At 45.1% G+C, this 23,124-nt stretch overlaps 1 protein-coding gene across 2 annotated transcripts in view; it reads left to right on the top strand.

Moving 5' to 3' along the window:
- Positions 1 to 23,124, top strand: part of dnah9 (dynein, axonemal, heavy chain 9) — a 111,461-nt gene that overhangs the window by 80,111 nt on the left and 8,226 nt on the right. For both annotated transcript variants that reach the window (XM_028408172.1, XM_028408171.1), the window contains 10 exons: positions 2,025 to 2,189; positions 3,322 to 3,462; positions 6,196 to 6,366; positions 6,548 to 6,670; positions 12,038 to 12,231; positions 13,242 to 13,390; positions 15,521 to 15,648; positions 19,833 to 20,060; positions 22,020 to 22,211; positions 22,331 to 22,522. In XM_028408172.1, the coding sequence (XP_028263973.1) occupies positions 2,025 to 2,189; positions 3,322 to 3,462; positions 6,196 to 6,366; positions 6,548 to 6,670; positions 12,038 to 12,231; positions 13,242 to 13,390; positions 15,521 to 15,648; positions 19,833 to 20,060; positions 22,020 to 22,211; positions 22,331 to 22,522 (1,683 nt within the window). The remainder of the gene's footprint in view (positions 1 to 2,024; positions 2,190 to 3,321; positions 3,463 to 6,195; positions 6,367 to 6,547; positions 6,671 to 12,037; positions 12,232 to 13,241; positions 13,391 to 15,520; positions 15,649 to 19,832; positions 20,061 to 22,019; positions 22,212 to 22,330; positions 22,523 to 23,124) is intronic.

Genomic DNA, 23,124 nt, shown 5'->3' with positions numbered 1-23,124 from the left:
GGAAGATGAGGGGGAAAAAACAAGATCTGGAACTCACTTATCATTTTAATTAACACTGAAAAGTTGAAGGTGGTGTGTGTGTGTGGAAGGGGAGGGGGGATGTCGCTGTGTACACTGCCTCCTATCAAAACACAGCCCTGCAGAATGAGTGAAGAGCAGAATGGCTTTTTGTTGTCAGTAAACAACCCGGACTGATAACAATCATCAGACTGATAGGTGGAGGTGTAGGGGGGAGGAGGGGGTGCAAATTGGCTGTACCTGTTTATATTCTTTAAATGACTCTGTGCCATTTATACCTTTAATGAGGTTAGCGTTGCTACTGAGCCGTAAGATGACTGCCGGGTGAAGGGACCCCCGTTTAACCGAGCCAACGACACGGCTAAGGAGCTTAAAATGTCAAGTTGCCTTTTTGGAGAGTGCGCAGGGGATCAGTCTACAACCTTTTACCACAAGGACCTGCCTCGTCTGGCCCTCCCCCTGCACCAGTGTGACTGTGTGTTTGCTCAGTTTTTACCCAGACCTTCGGTGTTAATGAGAACTAAAAACGCTCCACGTCCCAAATTACCTTAAACAGGGACTCAAAAAAAAAAAGATAGATATATAATCTCATTTTAATCCCAATTAGGGTGTTCTGCTGACTGGTTAATTGTTTGTTTTTTCCCATGCAAGGGTAATTACAAGTACAATGTGCCAGAGGAAAGCTAATCGTAAAAAACTGACTCATTACTGGATCCAGTTGGGAATGTTTTAGTGTGGAGAGCTCTTCCTCTCCAGAGCAGCGAGGGCGGGCGAGCAGAAGGTCACAGTTGACTCGAGCAGGCAGATGTCTCCGCTTAAAATGTCCGACCACTCAGACCTGTTTTTTAAACTCCCAGAGCACACACACACACACACACATATCATGCCACTCCTCCCTTTTTTTCCTTTCATGTGCAGACTGCCGAGCGGGTAATAACATCAATTTTAGAGCATGTTAGACTGAAGAAGGCAGAGGCTCAATTAGTTTTAACAATGGTGTAAAATACCTCTCATCACCGAAATAGGAAATACTGTCATAAAGAGAGCAATTAAGCAGTGTGATCTCTTACTATCTCGCTATCTGCTCCCCTGGCGCGATCTGAGCTAAGTATGTCTTTTGTCACGGGGCGCATTATGCTGCAGGGAGGAAGATCAGCTACACCCCCCAAACTCCCCCGCCAATCCCAATGGCAACCTCTGCGATTACACGGGTGAAAACGCTGTATTACCACCGCCGCCTGTCTGGAATCACGCCACTCAAAAAAAACAACAGTCACCAACAACAAGTCAGAGCAGGCGAATCTCACAACCCTCCAGTAATTACGACGATTCAAAGGTCACAAAGGCTTCTGTTAAAGGAAGCTTCAATAAAGCAAAGTCATTATCGAGCAGGAGCAAGGAGCTAAAGTAATGAAGGGCAGAGCGGGATGAAGCAGTAAAGAGAGGAGAACGTGTGGCCCCCCGTCCACTTTGTTCTTAAACGCCACTCGAAAAGCCGGCTTTGAAAAAGTGAACGTTTGTCTCACTTTTGTTTTTTCAGCCAGAAAAGACAGAAAAAAACAGGGCGCACTAATCCATATGGCGAGGAGTAAAACCCATTATGACTGAGTGGTGTGTGTGAATTGGTTTGTAATTGAAAACATAATATCTCATAACAGATGATTCATAATAGATGTATATAGGTGTGTGTGTGTGTGTGTGTGTGTGTGAGTCACCATCAAAAGCTCCTTTGCTTCTTGTTGGAATGGACGGTCTCATCACACGGAGGGCGAGGTCGCTCAGCAGAGGTTTGATGTTGGCACCCAGGCGGAAGCCAGCTAATCCAGCCCAGAGCGCTGCCTTCATGTGTCCGGATAGCTGATGCAGAGCGTATTGATCAGTTCTGTCTTTGAGCTGCCCTTCAGTATCCACGTCCTCATATTGACCCACACCTTCAACATCTCCCGTCCTCCTCAGACAATGATGGCGGTGCCTCTGAGGATATGTTTTTTTTTTGTGTGTTTCAGTCTGACCTGACGAAGCAGCAGAACGGCTTTAAGATCACGCTGAAGACGCTGGAGGACAACCTGCTGTCACGTCTGTCCTCTGCTTCGGGGAACTTCCTGGGTGACACAGAGCTGGTGGAAAACCTGGAGACGACCAAGCGCACTGCAGCTGAGATAGAAGAGAAGGTCCGGCTTTTTATTACGATCTTTGCAGCCATCAGCCTACTGGGTGCTAGACACTTAAAATTATGCATGAGTATTGGTGTGACCACTCTGAGTGACAGCTTCTCCACTTACACTCCAACTCTTTGCCTGTATTTAGAGTTTAGGTGAACTGTGGGGGCAACATAGTGACAATCTGAGCCTCGCACAGAGACTCTAAGGCCCTGTTCACACTGGAGAAAGTCAATCCAGCTCGAGTAGGATTGAATCCAGATAGCCTTTAAACTGGATACATTCAGACCTATTTTCAAATCTAGCTATCACACACACGTGTCCGCGCTCAATCCATCTTAACCCGGCTTCTTTGTTGTCCTCCAAACCACTAGGTGGCGCCTCATAAAATACGGAGTCCGTAGGACCGTGTGTGTGCATGTTTTTTTCGGTTCCAAAAGCAGTTTATTCCTTTGTAGCCCTGTGGAAAATAAACTCTGGGCAAGCCTGTCGTAGTTCGACGGTTGTTTACATATGGTTTTTGTACACAACCCGGAAACTGTCTTTTTGAACCAGAAGTATCACGTCGCTAGCGGGATTCACTAGCTGCATTTGCATTCAGACCTGAGCCAGATGTAAGCCGATCCAGCTAGATCCACCCCCGATAGGTGGATTGAAATCAATCCGGATGTATCTGGATTCACGTTGTTCAGACATAGAAAAAAACTATCCGGATATATCCAGATACGGCCCGAATCCTGCTCTTGCCGGATTGATTTCCCCAGTGTGAACGGGGTCTAAATGGCTCCAGAAACCTTTCACACAGCTGCAGCACTCAGCATGACCACACATGTGGCAGCCATGTTGGCGAATCCCTCAGACATGTTCTGGTACTTCAGTGCACTTCAGGGTGTGAGAGTGATCCTGTCTGAGTGCTGCAGATGTTCATTGTTAAACATAATTGTAAAGACATTTGCTGTTTAGTTTTTTTTTTTTAATCGTCATGTTCGGTGCAGTGTGAGAACATTTTGGCTGAAAGCGTGAAATTGGAATGTCTGCTGTTATGTTTTATTGGATGCTGAGCATGTTCATGATTATCTGATTGATGAACACTGAGTATCTCTGCAGATGCATTCATATGGGTGTGATGCCGTTTTTGCTGTAGGTAAAAGAAGCCAAGGTAACGGAGGCCAAAATCAATGAGACTCGGGAGCACTACCGACCAGCAGCAGCGCGGGCTTCCTTATTGTACTTCATAATGAACGACCTCAATAAAATCCACCCCATGTACCAGTTCTCTCTCAAGGTAGGCCGTCTATTGACCCACCGTGTTCCCTACCAGCCTCTGCAGCCTCCACTGAGACCCCTCTTTATGCTCGCTCCTCTCCTCCTCCTCCTCCTTTCCTTCCTCCTCTTCCCATTTGCTCGCCGTGTTTTATGCTCTTTGCCCCGCTTTTATTGTGTTTGTGGCTCCCTAATGTGGTTATGTAGAGCGTAATGTCTTTCATATTGTCAGCCAGCAAGCGCTGAGAGAAGGCAGCCTGAGATATGGTTTGCAATCACTCCCGACTCTGCAGGTAGCTGCGCCGGTCCAAGTTATTTCCCAGCATAATCTAATGAAAACACATTTAGAGTGTGTGCACACCTTTGACCTTGTGAATGGAATGAAATGCATTATAATATGTTCCTCACACGTCGGGTTAGAGCACAGTGGGACTCATTTTTGAGAGAAATGATACATTACAATACAGTTACATCTTTTTTTTTTAGTATTTTTTTCAATTTGAGGTATAGAAAATTCTCTTTTAACTGCTAACAGTGTGTGTGTGTGTGTGTGTGTGTGAAATGTACATCTGTGTGCTGCTTTAATCACAACAGAGAACAGCCACAACTCAGATCTAATGAAATCATTTCAAGGGCAGTTGAGCCATCATTTCACTCCCAGAAGCCCCGCCCCACCCTTAAAGAGCAGCCTCACAGGGTTAGGGTTGGTCTTGTTGATACTGACACTTCACATTAGCAGCAAGTTTAAAAAGGTAAACCTGCTTATTTAGCAGACAGCAGAGCCGCACAGGTGTTACTTCATCTACAACGATCAATGAATTAAGAGACACTGAAGCATGACTCTTGAGTTTTAGCCTCTTTCTGCTCGATCCTTTGGTTAAAGTTTCAGTAAGTGTGAAAACAGCTCACACATGTTACAGGTTATGACATATAACCTTATTAGAGGTTGTCAAATCCTGTATCCATGAAGAATCTAATTTTAATTGGTCAACCAACCAGCCATCTTTATTTATACATGCAATAAACTTTGCAGTACAAGTGTTTTCCAGAGATAGTTCCCACACACACACACCATGTTACCATGTTAACAACAGGGTCCGAGGATACCTCATCATTAATAACATCACCTGCTTGTCACTAAAGAAAAGGGAGAGGATTGGGATAAAACCTAAAGTAAAGAAAACAAAGTCATTAAAATAATAAAATCAATAAGACGTACAGAATAAAAAGTCTAAATCAATAAAACCTAAAAGAAATTCCATGACTATATACTAATGTAATAAAGGAGAGCCAGTAAAAAAGATGAGATCAATAAATCATAAATCATTAGAGGAACTGCAGCACAATGAGGTATAAAGAAGTTAAATAAATAAATAATTCTAAAGATTGTTTAATTAAACACCAGGGGTGTGTGTGTGTAATAATATCCACATAAGTCGCTTCCCTCAGCAGCTAAATGTGGATGTATTACACTTGCTGACTCCTCAAGCCACACATCAAAAGATAAGCACTGCTCTGACTAATAATGTAGATAAAGAAGTAACACGTGCTTCATATCTGTCCTGCCTGGGATGTAGCATAGTTAGAGGTGCAAGAGGAAACTTCCTGTTACATGTGTGAGTGTCATGGGAGCAGTGGTGGAAAGTAACTAAGTATTTGTACTTTGTTACTTGTATTTCTACTTTACTTAAGTAAAAATAATAGTGCGTACTTTATACTTTTACTCCATGTTGCAGCTGTTACCTGTACTTTCTCCTCCACTACATTTCTACAGTGTCTGTAGTTCCTTGTTCCATGTGATGAACACAGTGCTGGACTGATGTGAGGTCAGACTCTGCATGGAGGTGGTGTCACGCTGCTAGCTGTGTTTCTATAATGAGCCTCAGTCATGATGCCGGTGCTCTGGCTCAGTGAGCTAACTAGTTAGCTGCTGTCTGCTAACACAGGTCCATCCATTAATGTCTGATTAACATGAATCATAACATGAATCTACAGCAGGAACATTGACACAGTAAACATGCTGAATGCCTGTTTGTTATCAGCAGCCTCTCTGTTCACTTGATGCCCACAGCCTGCCTCATGACACACAGACCTGTCCATAGCTGCTTCTGGACTGAACATGTACATTAACTACACATGGTCCATTTGCATTTAAGATGATTTCTTTGATTATTTTAACCTGTTCAGATCCTTTGCAGTGGAAATCAATAATATATATTCGGTGTGTGAGTACTTTTACTTTTAATACTTTAAGTACATTTAAAAGTACTTAAGACTTTTACTTAAGTAGGATTGTTGATGTAGCACTTCTACTTTTACTTGAGTATATATTTTGCTGGGTATTTGTACTTTTACTTAAGTACCAGCTTCAGTACTTCCTCCACCACTGCGTGGGAGTGAAGGATCAGCCTGTGCAGCTGCTGAGCTCACAGTGAGCTGTTCGGCTGCTTTTGGTGCTTTTTTTTTTTTAATTAGACGGACTTCATAGGGAAACTGGAATATTCATAAATATGAACTAACACATTTCAATCAGTTACAGCTGAAGGCCTCCCTCACAGGGCTATAATAAAGTATTGATTAGTTTATCATATCCATCACGTTGGGCAGAAATGACAGACGACATCTCATTTCTACAATATGATTATTGATTTATCGGCTGGTGTTCCGACCTGTGTGTGTTGTTATTCTGGATATGTGTACGTGTCAGTAAGCACATGAGTCAGTGCTGTACCTGTTCCTGTGTGTGTGCCCTCAGGCGTTCAGCGTGGTCTTCCAGAAAGCAGTTCTGAAGGCCGAGCCGGACGAGGTTCTGAAGCAGCGGGTGTCCAACCTAATTGACAACATCACCTCCTCAGTCTTTCAGTACACCACCAGGGGCCTCTTCGAGTGTGACAAGCTCACGTACATCGCTCAGCTCGCGTTCCAGGTAGGGAGGGAGGGGGGAAGGTAGGGAGAGCCGGGGTTTCATCTTCTGCATGGTTTGTTTTGAGAACAAGCTCGCCATTGAATCAGCTGCTCCTGAGAGCAGCGGCCCTGTTTGGATCTAATCAAGTGGAAAGGAAATGTGGTTTGTTGCAGTGCTCTTCCTTGTTTGTTGTGTCCCCCAGATCCTGCTGATGAATAAAGAAATAAACCCTGCAGAGCTGGACTTCCTTCTGAGATACCCTGTCCAACCAGGTGTATCATCGCCGGTGGATTTCCTATCCAATCACTCCTGGGGAGGGATCAAGGTAGGCGGGGGCTCCGGCACATCATTATTTCTCACAGTTTCTGGGCAGAGCAGCGATGTCGGATCAGAAGGTTGAGCATAAATATTTGAAAGAAAAATTGAAGGTCATCATTTTAACGGCGTGACCATCGGGCTCGACCTTGGTTTTGGTACAAATGTTCAGACTCGAAGGTCACTGTGACCTCACACATTAATTTTACACATAATTCCTGCACTAATTATGACTCACAGTCACACAAATGACCGAAATGATGGTGGGATGACATTTTATAACACAAAAGGTCACTGTGACATCATAATACTCAGTGCTCCCTCAGCGCTCTGTGTGTGCACTGTACTTACCTACAACAGCACTCATCTCAAACTGAACACAGCAAACCAGCCATTACCAGGAAAGGATGACAACAACATTCAACTGGTTAATCTACCAAGCTAACGCTAGCTGCTGCAAGCAAAAGGGCAGGATTCAAATAATGACAATAACATGTTTAGCGCCATCTTGTCGTAGCGGGTACGGTAGCATCACTGGGTTAGTTGGTGTTGACATTAGCTAACCAGCAGTGACAGCTTTGATGATAACTGCATCGCTAAAAGCAACGCAAGCTAGGTCACGTTAGTACTGACACTGGTTTTAGTGATGAATGTTTTAAAGTCGGCAGCCAGGAAAAGCTCATCCCGTTGTCTCTTAACAGAGGGAGAGCCCTTCTGTTAGCCACAATGCTAGCATTTGTAGTGACCACTGCGTTTGCATTGTGGGAAATAACAGAAGGATTTTCTCATGTCAACAAAAAAAAAAACTGGCATAAAAGAGACAAAGCATGACGGTGGACAGTCGGTCCCTGGCTGTTGACTCTAAAATGCTTCCCTGCATCCAGTGGCAGCACAGATGCGACTCCCTTGTATTGCTTTTAGCTCAGCAGTCAATGTCAAAGCTGTCACTGCTGGTTAGCTAATGCTAGCCACTGTTTCTATGGCAACCAAGCCAGCGCAGTTATTTTAATCCTGCCTCACAGACAATGTTTAACCCTCTGGAGTCAATTGACGCGCCTGCGCGTCTTTTTCACATGGCCAATTTAAGATCACGTGGCAGCAAGAAACAGCGTCGCTGAGTCTCTGTTTTAGTTTGTGTTAAAAGTGGGGACTTCAACCTATATACAGGTTTTTAAATTGTTTTAATATGTCAAGTAAAACCCGAGTTATGATAAAAAAATATAAACGTTTTTTCATGAACATTTTCGCCACATTCGCTGGGTGTTTACTGCTGAGTTTTATGCGAGCAGATACAGGAAACACCGGCGTAAGAGCAGCTCTGACCGGCATGACGTGACATGACACCCTCTTTGCTATTGGTGGAAAAATGCACCACGTCAACCAATCAGGAAATGTTTATGGGACCACGTGGTATTTAGTTGCTAAGGGAAGATTGTGGGAGAAAAGCCGGCGAATGACAGATAGTGATAGCGATTCCCCATTCCCCAGGAGGAGTGACACACCCTGGAAGTGTCAGGCCTGTGATGTGCCCCTCTGTGTTGTGGTGGACAGGAACTGCTTTTTCAAGTGGCACAAATAATTTGTGTGACACCTGTACTGTGTATAATACTTGTAAATAGCTGTACAAAAAAACGCCTGAGGCATTTACTGCATTCAAGGGTAAATAGTTGTAAATAATTTTGTTTTTTGCTACATTTGTACATATTTTTTTGACATTTACAATTTGCATAAGCATTCTAAGTTATAAAAATGGTTTGTTAAACATGTTGTGTGGTTTGCACAGTAAAAAATCTAATTTTTTCCCACTCGGATTTTATATTTTTTGTGTGATTTTAGGTCCAGTGTGTTAACACAGTATGTCAAAATGAAAAAATAACACCATAGTCACACTTGTGGGGTTGTACTGAAAAGAATGACACTAAACAAAGCAAGGTGAACCATTTTTAAGCTGAAATATAAAGATAAAATTAAAAGTAGTCAAAACGGACCATTATACATATGACTCCAGAGGGTTAAAGGGTAATCCGTCTTTTAATGTTAAGATTTATGGGACTATGGTGACCACTGAGAGTGGGAAGCATCCATCATCACGCTCAACGCTGGGATGAGCACTTAAAATAGCAGAACATCAGTGATTGTGATGACTGCAAGCTCATCATATTCTACGCTGTACTTTGGAGCAGTGTTAATTTTGGCAGCAATTTTTGATTTAGTTTTTATTTTAGTCTTGTGACTAAAATATTTTTTTATTAAAAGAATTTTAGTCGACCTAATCTGCCGTGGATTTAGTCGAAAATGTATCTAAAATCTAAAATTCTATGACAACTTAGAAACAACTTAGAAACAGTGCACGTGCTGTAAAACCATCAGCAGCGGTGTCTTCATTTATAGATTTTGTCACGTTGATCTTTGAACGGATGTTAAGATGACTCGTCTGCAAATGTCGCTTCAGGTTTGTTGTGTTTTTACAGCTGATGGTCGCTCCACACGGTTTCGCAAACCACCTTGTTTGTCTTGACAAACGTGTCCGTGTGTCTGTTCTTCTCCCGTTTCTGTGTTACCGTTCATGAGTACGCCTTCTTCCAGAATCGCGGGGTTACGTCAAATGTGTGCGTAACATCCTTACGACGCAGAAAGATCACTTCTGATTGGCTCTCTGCCGCCGTTTCCTGATTCGTCCATCCCTTCCACAAACAAAACTTCGTCTTGTTTTTATTCGATGACGAAAGTGTCAATACATTTCGTCTCCGTTCATTTAGTTATCATCCCATTTTTATCAGCAAAAAAAGGTCGTTAACGAAAACTATGACGAAAATGATTCGTCAACAATATTAACAGTGCTTTGGAGGAAAAGTTAAGACGCCACTGTTACATTATTGGCTGTCGGCCTGCGTGGTTAAAATCTGTGCATTAAAAGTGAATTTCTGTGAACGGATTTACTCTTCCACTCACGTTCTGTTTACATTCATTTAGTAAACTGTTTTTCTGAATGAGGCGGTCGCTGTGAGCTAATTAATGCGGTTAATTAGAGTGCACCCTGACTCTGAGTCTACTTTGCTGGGTGGGATTGGTGGAGGGATGGTGGGGGGGGGGGGTGGTGTTATCGTCACTCCCCACCGCCTGCCTGCTGTGCTGAGCTTTGCAATTCTGTTCGGGGAGCGACAAGGTCAAAGACTACATGGGAAATATTAATGCTGTACATATTGTACATCCAGATAATTCCATATGAGCTGGCTGGCTGAAATGCAAACAAGTTAGTGCCAAAAAAAAAAAGAAAAGTAGAAAAGTTTCCAGCCTCATCTGTACAAAACAGGATGTTCATAAATTCATCCAAATAAAATGTTCTTGAAAATGGAATTCTTAAAGAAGTCATAAAAGTGTTAAACTGTGGATCGGCTCCATTTTTAGAATCTCATCTTGTTGAAATCTCTAAGAGATAGTAAAAAATTAATTGACTGCCGTGTCTTTCCAAACTACATCTTCCTCCAGCCTGTCATGTACGAGAGGCTTGACTGATATCCACCATTTCTCTCCGCTGCTGCTTCTTCTTCTTCTTCTAGCCTCTAGCTGCTCGCTGCAGACTGTGCTGTTGCTTCCTGTGATGTAATTTGTGCAGCTGAGTCTCTCAGCAACAAATCAAGTGAAAACACACTCAGGATAATTATATACCCCGTTCACACTGGGGAAAAAAATGTGGCTTAAGCAGTATTTGGCCGCATCCAGATCAATCCAGATGTGTTTTTTTCTGAGTGTGAACACCTCGAATCCAGCTGTATCCAGTTTGATTTCAATCCGGCTCGATCCACCCACGAGTGGCGAGCGAATCCGGCTAGCGACATGCTACGTCCAGTTAGCGATGTGTTACTTCCGGTTCACGGGGTGCGACACGGGACAAAAAAACCGCACGACGCATGCACACACGCGGTCCTACCGCGGCGTGAAAGGACTCTGTATATTACGAGGCGCCACCTAGTGGTTTGGAGGACCGCAAACATGCTGGATGAAGCCGGATTGAGTGCGGACACAAGTGTGTGCTAGCCAGATTTGAAAATAGGTCTGAACGCATCCAGCTTAAAGGCTGTCTGGGCTCAATCCTACTCTAGCTAGAATGACTTTCTCCAGTGTGAACGGGGCCTAAGTGTGTGTCTCCGTTTTCACCCGGTCGGACAGGCTGCTGTGTGATCCTCCAGGGGGGGTGGGGGCCCTGCTGCTGTTGGTTTCTATGGAGAGGGGCACCAGAACAGGCCCTGCATACTCATAGAGTCTCTTAAAGAACATCAGACATCAGGAAATGCAGGCCCCGTGAACGTCCGACAGCAGAGGGTCCTTCTCTTGTCAGATCAGTTTAGCAGCAAACTAAACCCCTAACGGCAGCATGTTTTTTTTTTTTTTTTTTTTTTTAGCCTCATGAATTTTTCACTCTGCGCCGCCTACAATATTATCTCAACCTAAACCCTCCTGAGAGTTCAGAGGCAGCGTTTCTGAAGCTGCATGCTGGATATTTAAGGTCCTGCTAATCAAATACTGTCACTTGATTTTTCTTATCGCAGTTGGAAACATAATCAGTTGGAAAGCTTTAAAGGAGGATGAGATGCCTCTGATTACTTGGCCCCTCTTGATGATATTAGCAGAGCAGGAGTCCCCGGGGGACGTGGTTGCGTTGCCCCCCCACCCACCCCACCTTACCGGGGGGAAGGGGGGCTGGGAGGTTGCCAAACACCTTTGCTAATTAAACAAACTGAACTGAGTGAAGGAGGCCTGTGTGCCGTCGTCTCCCTCTCTACCTTCTTTAACCCCTCGTGGCTGCTGGTGGAGGAGCAGATTTGATGGATTCAGTTGGGATTTTGTGACACCGTGTATTGTCTGTGTCTGCCGTGGGAAGATTTCCTCATATTTCATACAGTACAGGAGACAGCAGGCGCACTGCACGTGTTTATTATTATTATTATTATGTGTGTGTGTGTGTGTGTGTGCGCTCATCAGGGAGTCTATACCTGCTCGAGGCGGCACTGCGTGACACCGCTGTTCCCTACAGATGAGATAAGGTGTCTGTCAGCTGGGGCGTCGTACTGAAGCCCCCACTGCTTCTGCAGCGGATGCATATTTAGTGCCCCCCCCCCCCAAGTTATGAAAGAGATCGTGTTTACTCAGCATTTCCGTTTGAATAAATATTATTTGTATAGGCGTGAGGAAAGATAAGCAGTCATCTGTTTTTTTTTTTTTCCTCCTTCAACTTCTGCAAACAAAGTTAGTCATTTTGCTGCGTATTGTGAAATTCTGAAGCGGTCAGAATCTTTCTTGTACATCAGTGATCACAGTGAAGCAGCACTTTTCCTTCCCCAATCATTTTTTTTCCCCTCTCTGTCTTCGCCACCAGTCCCTGTGCTCCATGGAGGAATTCAGAAACCTGGACAGGGACATCGAAGGTTCGGCCAAACGATGGAAGAAGTTTGCAGAGTGTGAGTGTCCAGAGAAGGAGAAGTTCCCGCAGGAGTGGAAGAGCAAAAACTCGCTGCAGAGACTGTGCATGATGAGAGCTCTGAGGCCGGACCGCATGACGTACGCTGTCAGGTGAGCGGTAGACTCATTGCTTTGGCCTTTGGCTCCGTGAATGGTGGAGGATCTTCCCTGACCTGTGCTGTTCTGTGAAAGGTTAAAGGTGGATGTGCTCAGACATTACACAGCGTAGCAGGTGCCATCAGCCAGCCTCATTAGAATCAGAATCAGAATCAGAAATACTTTATTGATCCCCGGGGGGAAATTGTTTAAATTTAAATTAGGATGGTAGAATAAAACTCATGTTATATATCTGGATGATGCTATGCTTTACCTTTACACATGATTACCCACAGGTGTTACGTGTACCAGGCCGTGAACACGTTTATTTCTCCCACTTATGGAGCCCCCAGTGGTCAGAGGTCGAACTGCAGTTGTTGACACTTCTGCGTTTGCTTCATTTCTCTGCCCCAGAGGTCACCGCTTGGAGTGATTGCGATTAAAAAAAAAGCTGGCACATATTTGCTATTATGTTATAACTGCTCAGAACAGTGTGTAATAACAAGAAAAGTCAAAAAAACAACTATACATGTGCAGCAACAAGACAACAAGAGTTTACAAAAATTCAACTCAAGCTATTTTACATCAACTCTCCTACGCTCCACAAAACTCCGCCCCTGGTACACAGGCAATGTTTTCATTACCGTAATGAATGTAATAGCGATCGAAAGAGCTCAGCTTTCAGAATCCGTTCAATAGTGCGAACATAACCTGAGCTATGGTTTGAACAGTGCATGTCCATTTTAGGAGGGTTAAACACCTACCCAGCACCAAACAGCAGACAGAGTTAGCAGCAACAATAACAAGTACCACACCATACAGACAGGATGTTTACATCACTGTGGCCAAATGAAACATAAACAGAGCTAATGGATTCACATGGAGCCTCTGGCCTCACAGCCGTGAATAGAGTTAATAGTTCCTAAGAAGCTGTTCGCCTTCTTCTCTGCACTACAGACGGTTCCAACTTACTCAACGTGTTGGTCAGAGATGCTAAAAAAAACAGTGCTCTTCTCCCCCTGCAGAGACTTTGTAGAGGAGAAACTGGGAAGCAAGTACGTGATTGGCAGATCGCTGGACTTCGCCGTCTCCTTTGAAGAATCGGCTCCAGCTACGCCCATGTTCTTCATCCTCTCTCCCGGAGTTGACCCTTTGAAGGATGTGGAGAAACATGGTAATTCTCTCACTTGTTTCATCTTTAATAAGAGCCATGTTCTTGGTCTTGCATATCTCCAGTGTACCATTTCTGCCGTTTCTTCATGTTGGAACAGCTTATTGAAGTCAAGTGCAAGCGTATATATACACACCTGCATGCAGGATTCCTGCTGCAGAGGATTATCCGTCGGAACAGCAGCCGTCCCGACACATCTGCTCTGTGTCTCTGCTGTGATATCAGCCATCACTGTGCCAATGCACAACAGACTCCGGGTAGATTGAAGGGATTATAGGAAAGGTCACAAATATATGAGACGACACCATTGGTGTATTAGGGGGCAGCGGAAAGTAAATGTCAGTGGTTTTAGAGTTACTTTACATTCCGGTGTGAATAATGTGGACGGCAGCAGGACGGGGCTTGTTTTGATTTGTGACCAGAAATATGCCAAAAGTCGAGGCTTCTGTACTGACCTGGAACGGGGCACCATCACAGCCCGACACTTTTGAATCCACAGCCAAATAATTGAGTCTGCTGGTATTTGAAGTCACAGTCGGCGCGATGAAATATTCACATTGTATCAAGTTACTGGAACAAAGGGATGCTATAAACCAAATCCCCGTCCGTTTTCATCATTACCATTCATTTGTTGTTTTTGTTTGACTTTCCCTTCCATCGTGAAGGTCCCTTTAAAACAGATCCATTCACTACCAGCATGGCAGTTAATGCTATTTTATCCATAATACGCTGTATTATTTGTGCGATGCCTCAGACAGCAGCAGGGGGTTTAATCAGCCGTAGACAGACCTTGGACCCTATGTGAAATCCTCTCCTAATATGATAAGAGAGAGAGAGAGAGAGAGAGAGGGAGCGAGCTCTCCTACTGGAACTGCCTGTGAGGGGTGTGATTATTGATTATCAACGCCCTCACTTTAAGCGTAGTCACTCACATCAAAGCGAAAAGTATCCAGAAAGAGAGCGGTGCTGATGAGCAGCAGCAGCAGCAGCGGGCCCAGTGGAGAGGGAGGAGCTTTTTAGCTATTATATCTGTGACTATTGGGTTTCTCATCGGTATTAGGCTTCAATTAGATTTTCATTAGATAGATGATGTGATTTGGTATGCTCTCCAGGGGACTGATATCTCTAAGACAAAGCCTCACAGTTTTAAGCTTGAGTTTAAATGAAACAGGCAGCAATCATTGTCACGTTTGAGTGACACCTCCACCTGCAGACTCATGGTGGGAACATCAGGCTGAGTCACACACACACACACACACACACACCGCCTGCTGTGATGCAAAGCTGATTTTTCAGGGTTAACAGCCTTTGTCTTGTGTTTTTTTGTGGTCTATCACTGAACATTTAATCAAGAAAAGATGGTTTGTTTGTTTGTTTGTTTGCATTTGGCTGAAAGGATGCAGGGAACCAGGAATCCTGAAGATTCTGTGTCCTGTAAATGGATTGACCCCTTTTACTGTAACTGTTTAGCATAACCACAGACTGTGAAGACATTTCCTGAATCTGTGTCACATGGCTTTTTTATGCCCCGCCCCTTTTAGCAGAGCAATCCTTAAGTCTATTGATTCCAATTAGAGAAGTGAACATGATTTCAGATGAGGATTTTTGTCGCCTCATCAGTCACAGTGTTGCAAAATTTGGCAGCTTAAGTCCAAGCTAGCTCATTTTTGTGTATTGCAAAATACAGTAAGTACCATTTCATACCATGTAGGGCATCGTGTTTCTGCGTCGGTTTCTTTGGCACAGCTCTGCAGAGAGTGGGGTGTGAGTAAATCTTGCATGCATGTCGTCACTGATGCTGAAACGAAACAGCAGCTGCTACAGATGTTGACATACTCAGGCTCCGGGTTTGCAGGATGTAAAGATGAGCATCCCAACCAGTCGCCATGGTAACACTGCCTCTCTAGCTTGCTGGATGTTAGCTTTAGCATTAGTTAAAGAAGGTCTTTTGTGTTTTATTTTTTGTATTCATTCATTCATTTGATCCGTGGAAGCTTTGTTTAAGGCTTTAACGCTGACTCTAGCTGTTGTGCTAAGCTAGGCTAAACACACTTTACACAGCTACCTCTTTTGTTTAAAATTTACATAATGTATGAATCCCACACGATGTTTTTTTTCATGTTCATCTTTCAGGAAAGAAGCTGGGCTTCACATTTGACAACAACAACTTCCACAATGTGTCTCTGGGTCAAGGTCAGGAGGTCATAGCCGAACAAGCGCTCAACCTGGCTGCTAAAGAGGGCCACTGGGTCATATTACAGGTACAGTACAGCCATGCAGGGACTGTTGTGTTATTATAGTGCCATATAGTCACCATTCACAGTGAGCCCACACACACCACACATGATTTGTTTTCATGAGAACGGTCCATCCATCATATCAGGTAGATCCAATTATAGTTTGAGAGTATTTGAATATGAAATGTAGAAAATGACACACACAAAAAAATATGTTTGCAATAAAAAGTGATATTTACAATACAGTAGGGCGCACGGAAAACACAAGCAAACACTCGTATCTAAAACACACTCTGCAAAATGAATACAGGGTTCATTCATGTCAAGGATTTTCTGCTCGGGAGTGATTTGAGGTGGCATTTCCCTTATCTCTACGTGTTGTGAATGCGGTGTATTATCGCATTGTTTTTCCCACTGCAAGACTCGCCGGGATGTTTGGTTTTTCCTCCCAGGTCTGTCTGCATGGAAAAAGTGAATTTAATTTTCCGCGGAAATTTCCTAACTGAAAAGGGGGCCGCGGCATTATACAGTACAATATCTACAGCCGCGGTGTCTGTTCTTCTCTTATCTGGAGGGCAAGGCTGGCTTTTGCATTTTAAGTGGAAACCTTGGTGGAATTCTAATGGGAAGTATCGACAGATATGAACCGCAGACCGGGGGCGCTGTGGGACATTCCTTTTCTTTTTTATTCACACAGCTGGTTGAATTAAAAGAAAGAAAAAAAAAAGATTGGGACGACATCACTCTGCTCCACATCCAGGATAGCACAGACAAGCGGTTGTTTTAATTACCTTTGCATAAGAATCCCAATCGATAGGCTTTAAGAAGGCCTTGTCCCCGTGGCAACAAACCTCCCACTCGCTTTATCATCGACTGTCTGTTTGTCTGCCCCGCTGAGAGCCACCCCCGTGGCACTATAGTCGGGGATGGAGGGGAGGTATCATATTCTCATCTCTCTCTCTCTCTCTCTCTCTGCTGTTTTTGCAACAGTATCTTCTCCATCTTCTCTCTTTTATTCCTCTTCCCACCCTTTCATACATTTCTCTTATCGTTTTCTCTACCCTCTTATCAATCCTCGTGTCCTCCCACCTCTCCACGCCAACCTGCTTTTCTCACCCTCTGCCATCTCATCTCAGCCGTCCTCCCACCTGTCCGATCTCCTCCCCTGTCGTCTCACAAGTCCACCTTTTACTCCGCCACTGCCAGACCCCCGGCTCCATCAGCCGAGGAGGGCCATTTCAATGGCAGGTTGGCCCCCTTGCTTCTTTTCATCGACGGGTAATTATACTGCAGAACAGCAGCTCCTGCTCAGACAGGCCTGGGAGACAGGGGGATGCAGAAACTTTGAAGCAGCCCATCGGGAGGGAGGGAGGGAGGGAGGGAGGGAGGAAGGATGGGGTGGTGGCGGGGGTGGAGAGGCAATCAGTCGGGCAGATTGGAGTTGAATATCCCACATCGGCCGGGCAGTCAGAATCGAGTGGCCTAAACTAGCCAGCCTCTTCACACATTTACTGCTAAAGCCACCCCATTTGCAGGCAGCGGCAGAAAGAAGTGCAGATAGGAGAGACAATTTGAGGAAAACGCTCAGAGAGCCCTCTCCTCACTTTACTCTGTGAGGCAGGGCCAGATAGAAAGCTAAATGATTCATGCATTCCTCGATGAGAAATAAAATCTTACCTGGAGACAGAGACAGGATTCATTTTAAGTATTGATGTGGAGATGACCCTCTTTAACCTACAAGGAGTAAACTGTACTTGGAATATCAATATTGCAGCCCTGTTTGAGTAATTACTGAATTATCCTGCGGTGAAAGAGTGACTCATCTTCTTTATAACAGAGTTGAGACTAATCCAAGCAGCAATACGGGTCCTGCTAATCCTCCTTTAATAAAAACTATAAAGCAGGAGGTTGGGTCGCGTCGTACAGTAGAACGCAAAGCGTGACTTCACTGATCTGCCTGAGCCGGCTCCGTGTTGCTTTTTCTGGCTCAAATTAAATCCAAACGCCAGAAATTTAAAAGAGAACCGACTAAAGATTCAGACTAATTAAGCTTGTAATGATCGACTTTTAATGCAGTCGCCCATCCTTCAAACAGATTATATGGACATTCGATACGAAACGTCATCTACTACACACCTGATGTTACACCCCGAGGTCTCAAAATCTACGGTGGCTGAGAAGGGCCACAACACGTGAATAAAAAAACCTCCAAAATGAATACACAACCCGCAACACAAATGCAAAAGGTTCATCTATTGTTGTCGCTATGTGTTTAAATGTTAATAATCACCTTTATATTTACGTTCTCTGCCATTGAACGTTGGGTTCAACGTTAGGTTAGCATTGGCTAACTGTATAGCTACAGAGAAAGTAATGCAAAACGTAGTGTAAGATGGCTGCCTCCCATCGTCAGGCGTTCCTTCTGTGTTGCAGCTTGTTGTGTTATTTATTGTATGTGATTTATTTGCACATAAGAGGCAACAGCAGTTATCACCTGGAACTAGCATATTAATTAATTTGTGACATTTCACAACGCACACTTGATCTCAAGTTCGCACGTTTAAAAAGAGATGCTGCAACGGTTACCAAGGCAACCTTCAGCACAGAATGATGACAACACAAATGAACCACAATATTCATACTCTGTGTGGTTTTTCCACATGCATACACTCTATCTGTCCTTCCTTGTCTCTCAAAACCCATCCACACATGCAGCGCGTCCTCCACATGTGTGAGTTTTTCGGCAGCCTGTCACGCTGTCGGTCCCTGCAGTATGTCGGCGGTCCTGCTTGTCCCTCAGTGTCGAGTGCTTGTGCACTGCGGGGGCCGCCTCCTCAGTGCTGGAGCCCCAGCTGTGCACCCCCTCACCCCCCTCCATGCTGCTGCTTGACCAATGTGTGTTTGTTGCATGTGTGATGGAGAACGATCGCGTTCGTGCACCTGCTGGTGTCGATGTTTGCCTGCGTGCGAGCCCCCACCCACCCTCAGGTTCTGTTTGATAGCAATGCATCAAAGACCTTGCCAGTGGTGTCTTCTAATGGGTTTTAGATTCAACTTTTATATTATTATTATGTAAATAGATGACGCTTTGATGTAGTATCAGTGCAGTCATCGCCGGGGCTGCGAGGCCTTTATCAAGAAGGCGCTGAGGGAACAAAAAAATGTCGCACCTGAAAGTTAATTAAAAAGCCATAAAATAGTGGCTGCTCCTCTGTCTTGTTTGTTTGTCTGTCAGCCTGCTGGTCTGTCTCTCTCTCCTTTCTCCCCCCATCGTCTCCCCCTGCAGCCAGAGGATGAATGGTTTCATTACAGTGACAAGCTCTGCGGCGGTCGCTCACTTCTTCTGTTGGCTCTCTTTATTGCCAAACTATTTACATGCCAGGAGAAAGGCCTGTACTCTGGCTTGATGAAAAAGGGCTTGAATTCCGACTTTTAATTTGTATACCGTCCATTATTCTCTTAGGCATCAATAGGCAAACTAACCTATCCCCCTGCATGGCTTCCAGCTCCTCCTGGACTTCTCAAAGTGCATGTGAAACTCTCACCCCCTCATGTTTCTTTCAGCACCTCCTCCCAAAAACTGACGTTCCGCTCCCTGTCATGTCCCGTCATTCGGAAAAGAGGGCTAACTTCAGCCATCATAAGGAAGATTAAATATGGAGAGCAAAGGGAAATGAGAAAGTAAAGAGGCTTATGAATTAATGACTGGAGTTATTAGTGCTGTAATTAGATTTAGGGACCGGGCAGCGCCGCGTGCTGAGATGTGTGGCCGACTCCTTATCATTCACGGGGGTATCCTGTAAGTGTCAGGACGGTCGAGATGGAAAATTGAGCTTATCCGTGCTTGTGTGATGGAACAAGTCCGTGCCTCTGCCCGCCCGGCGCCGATAGATGAATATGCAGAAAAAGTCGGGCTGAAGTGACGCCAAAGAACTGTCTCAATGTCAGCAACCTGGATGTGGGTTTCAAGTGCTGTGTACCGTTTAATTTGGTGCCACATCAAAGTCACAGCGAGAGGAGGGGGATACGCAGCCGTTTAATTGCTCCTTTTTGGCTAGTTGTTATTACAGAAATAAATTCTACCAGCGATCCCAGCATCAAGTAGCTCATTAAGCTGTTGGGTGTTATCCATTTGAGCAGAGATATAAAAATGATCTTTGAGTAGATTAGCTGCTCACGGGGCTCATCGTGTCTCATCTCTCTTGCAGAACATCCACCTGGTGGCCCGCTGGCTGGGCTCCTTGGAGAAGCTCCTGGAGCAGCACGCAGATGGGAGCCACCAGGACTTCAGGGTGTTCGTCAGCGCCGAGCCCTCCTCCAGCCGCGAGGGCCACATCATCCCCCAGGGCATCCTGGAGAACTCCATCAAGATCACCAATGAGCCACCTACAGGCATGCACGCCAACCTGCACAAGGCCCTGGACAACTTCAACCAGGTAACCCGGAGGGCTGTGTGTGATCAGTTCCTTCCTGTTTGGCACATGTTTAGTGCAAGTCAGGGGCGTCACAGTGAGGACAGGCAGTAAATGTGGTTGTTAATGACTACGCTGGACATTTTAAAGGGTAAGGTACGAGCAGCTCCAGTGGTCATTAGATACACATCTTCATATTGAGGTTGTCTGCATTTGTTTTGATACAAAATCATCCTGGTCCAGTGTAATCTGACTCCAGCTGCTCTGCGTCTCATGTGGAGGTTTTTCAGCTGCCACCTGGCCGTGATCAGGTTTCCAGCCACTGGGAGTCCTCCGTTTTCCCTCTTTGTAAACAAAGCCCTTTATTCTGTTGTCTGGTGCCACCGTGATGGGCACTTCTGCTGCAAGTGGTTTCCACACAAGTTGTTGATACATCTGTATGAAATTATTTTAGAAGTGGTTGCTACAGATTCTCAGTGCTGGTCCTCTGGTCCTCCCTCTGAGCTGAGCGCTCATTTAGTTTTAGAGTGACGGTTGACACAACACATGCCAATTTTCACTCCAGATTTCTCATCAAGTTACCAATTTGCACAAGTGTTTGCAGCCAGCAGCTGGTGGAGTCACCTTGCGCTCACCCTGGAATTGCCTCTGACCTGCGGAGGACAGATGTGCTAAAAGTTTTAGGACAGACATCTCGGCAAAGTCAAATTGCTACTTCCAGATAATATCATGCTCCTAAGGCCCTGCTCCTGCCCCCGTGGTTAGAGTGGATCAGCCTCTCCTAGCTTTTCTTTACCTTATCAGTTCTTCGTCTCTATCTAAGCCTCACCATTACCTCAGTGCTTTGCTGCCAATGCATCTTCCTCCGCACCATTACCTGAGCACTCGCCATTCCCACCATTCTTATTTCGCCGATGTCTATCTGCCTGATAAGTGCTTGTGAGCCGTGCTTTATGCAGAACCGTGGGGAGGTCCTGTGAGGTAAGCATGGGGAGAATATTCCAGTCATGTGTTCCTAGTGAGAGCTAATCAATGTTAGGCTAACGCTCTGTAATAGCCCACCCGCACGGCTAAAGCCAGAGCTAAGCCAGAGAAATGACTGGTTGGTGGGCTGAAGCAACATGTGGCACAATATCACACCTTTACTCAGATAGCGCTTGTATAATGTTGTTGTGTATTATGTACAATTTCCCCTGTTTGCAGAAAGCGATCAGTGTATTTATCTGACTTGTTGCCAGATGTTAATCTCAGCACTCAGATTCTAGATAGTGTGGTGTATTTTTGTGCAGCTTGTAGTGTGTGTGTTTCTCGCAGTGGTCTGACTGCATGTCGTTTCTCTCCAGTCCACAGGTCATAAATAGGGAGGCTGTGCATGTCTTTCAGCTGTGTTGAGCAGAGGGGCACCATGCAGAATATTAACTAAATCTCCAAAAGTGTGTGTGTGTGTGTGTGTGTGCGGGTTAGTCAGGCTGCACTCTACGTGTGCATCGTAGGAGTCAGCTCCCCAGGGCACTGCAGCAGGGGAAGTGAAAGGGCCTTCAGCGCGCCGGCACTCACCATGACACATGCAGGAATAAAGAGAATTTAGCCTCTGTGTTTCCATAGGGGGTTATTGGCATGCTTATTTAACTGTCTCTCCCCCTGGAGATTACAATGCCATTTACGTCCAGTTTTTTTTTTTTTTTATTTGCCTGTGTGGAATAATGAGACCAGGAGACGGCTGGAGGCTGAAAGCTCCTGACAAGTTGTGACAATTAAAAAGGAATCTCATCGCCGCCTTTATTGTGCCATCCAGTCATCTCATTGTCTGTCTGTTAGCGCGCCACCGCGCCACGCCGCACCGCTGGGGACGTGACATACTAAAACAGATGAGAGGGCGGCCTGCCACATCTTTTTAACCTGCGACAGGGCTGCGGTAACACGGCCGCACAGTTCAGGAAGCGTTTCAAATGTGTCACTCTTTATGTGTTTTTTGTTTTTCAGGACACGCTGGAAATGTGTGCACGGGAGAACGAGTTTAAGAGCATTTTGTTCGCCCTGTGCTACTTTCATGCAGTGGTGGCAGAGAGGAGGAAGTTTGGTCCCCAGGGTTGGAACAGATCGTATCCCTTTAACACGGGGGACCTCACCATTTCTGTTAACGTCCTCTACAACTACCTGGAGGCCAACCCCAAGGTACACCTGTGTTTCTGTGTTTCTGTTATTCCCGTGTAGAGGGTTATGAAGCCTAAATCTTAATTGGAAACCAGAGCACATGACCACACACAGACCACCCCTCGCTCTCTGATTCCCAGGTCCCCTATGATGACCTGCGCTACCTGTTCGGGGAGATCATGTACGGAGGTCACATCACGGACGACTGGGACCGCCGCCTGTGTCGGACCTACCTGGAGGAGTTCATCATGCCCGAGATGATGGAGGGGGATCTGTTCCTGGCGCCTGGTTTCCCCTTGCCTGGAAACATGGATTATAACAGCTACCACCAGGTGAGGCCATGCCCAGACTTTACATGGTGGAATCAACCAGAGTGTTAACTCGGTGAAATATCAGGTTGTCTCGGTGCTACCAAGCCTGCTGTAAATTAATGGCACTTTAATATGGCTGTAATTGAATCACTATAATTAAAAGGTTTTTTACCATCATTATTCCCCATGTACAGCGTGGAGTTGTACAATTCAATGCTAAATCAATAACAATAAAATTGTTATTCCCATATGGTTCCCTGGGAAATAACAGATTGTAGTTGGAGTTATATAAATGTTTTGCTGAGGTGGAGCCGCTCTGTGGGTGGAAAGAGTTGTTGCCAGTGAGTCTGATTACAAAGTCGTCTGACTTGAAAGTCAAACTGAGTGAAACTAAGTGAGTCATGAAAATATTTATATACATGCACAACAGAATGGATGGGAAGCAGCTAAAAGTTTGGGCATGATTTGGGTTTGATTCTGAAGAAAATGGAAGTACAGGTCGTGGTTAGCGTCCTCAGACCTCACTGCACAAAGTGTGAACTACATTCTGCACATGTGCAAATGCCTCAGCAGGAGCACAGCTCTCTTCATAGCCTTGGGAAACTGGGCGTCACCACATCAGG

This window comes from Parambassis ranga, chromosome 6 (assembly GCF_900634625.1).
Source record: "Parambassis ranga chromosome 6, fParRan2.1, whole genome shotgun sequence".
Lineage (NCBI taxonomy): Eukaryota > Metazoa > Chordata > Actinopteri > Ambassidae > Parambassis > Parambassis ranga.
Note: the sequence above shows the minus strand (reverse complement) of the source record. Positions and strands in the feature narration are given on the sequence as shown.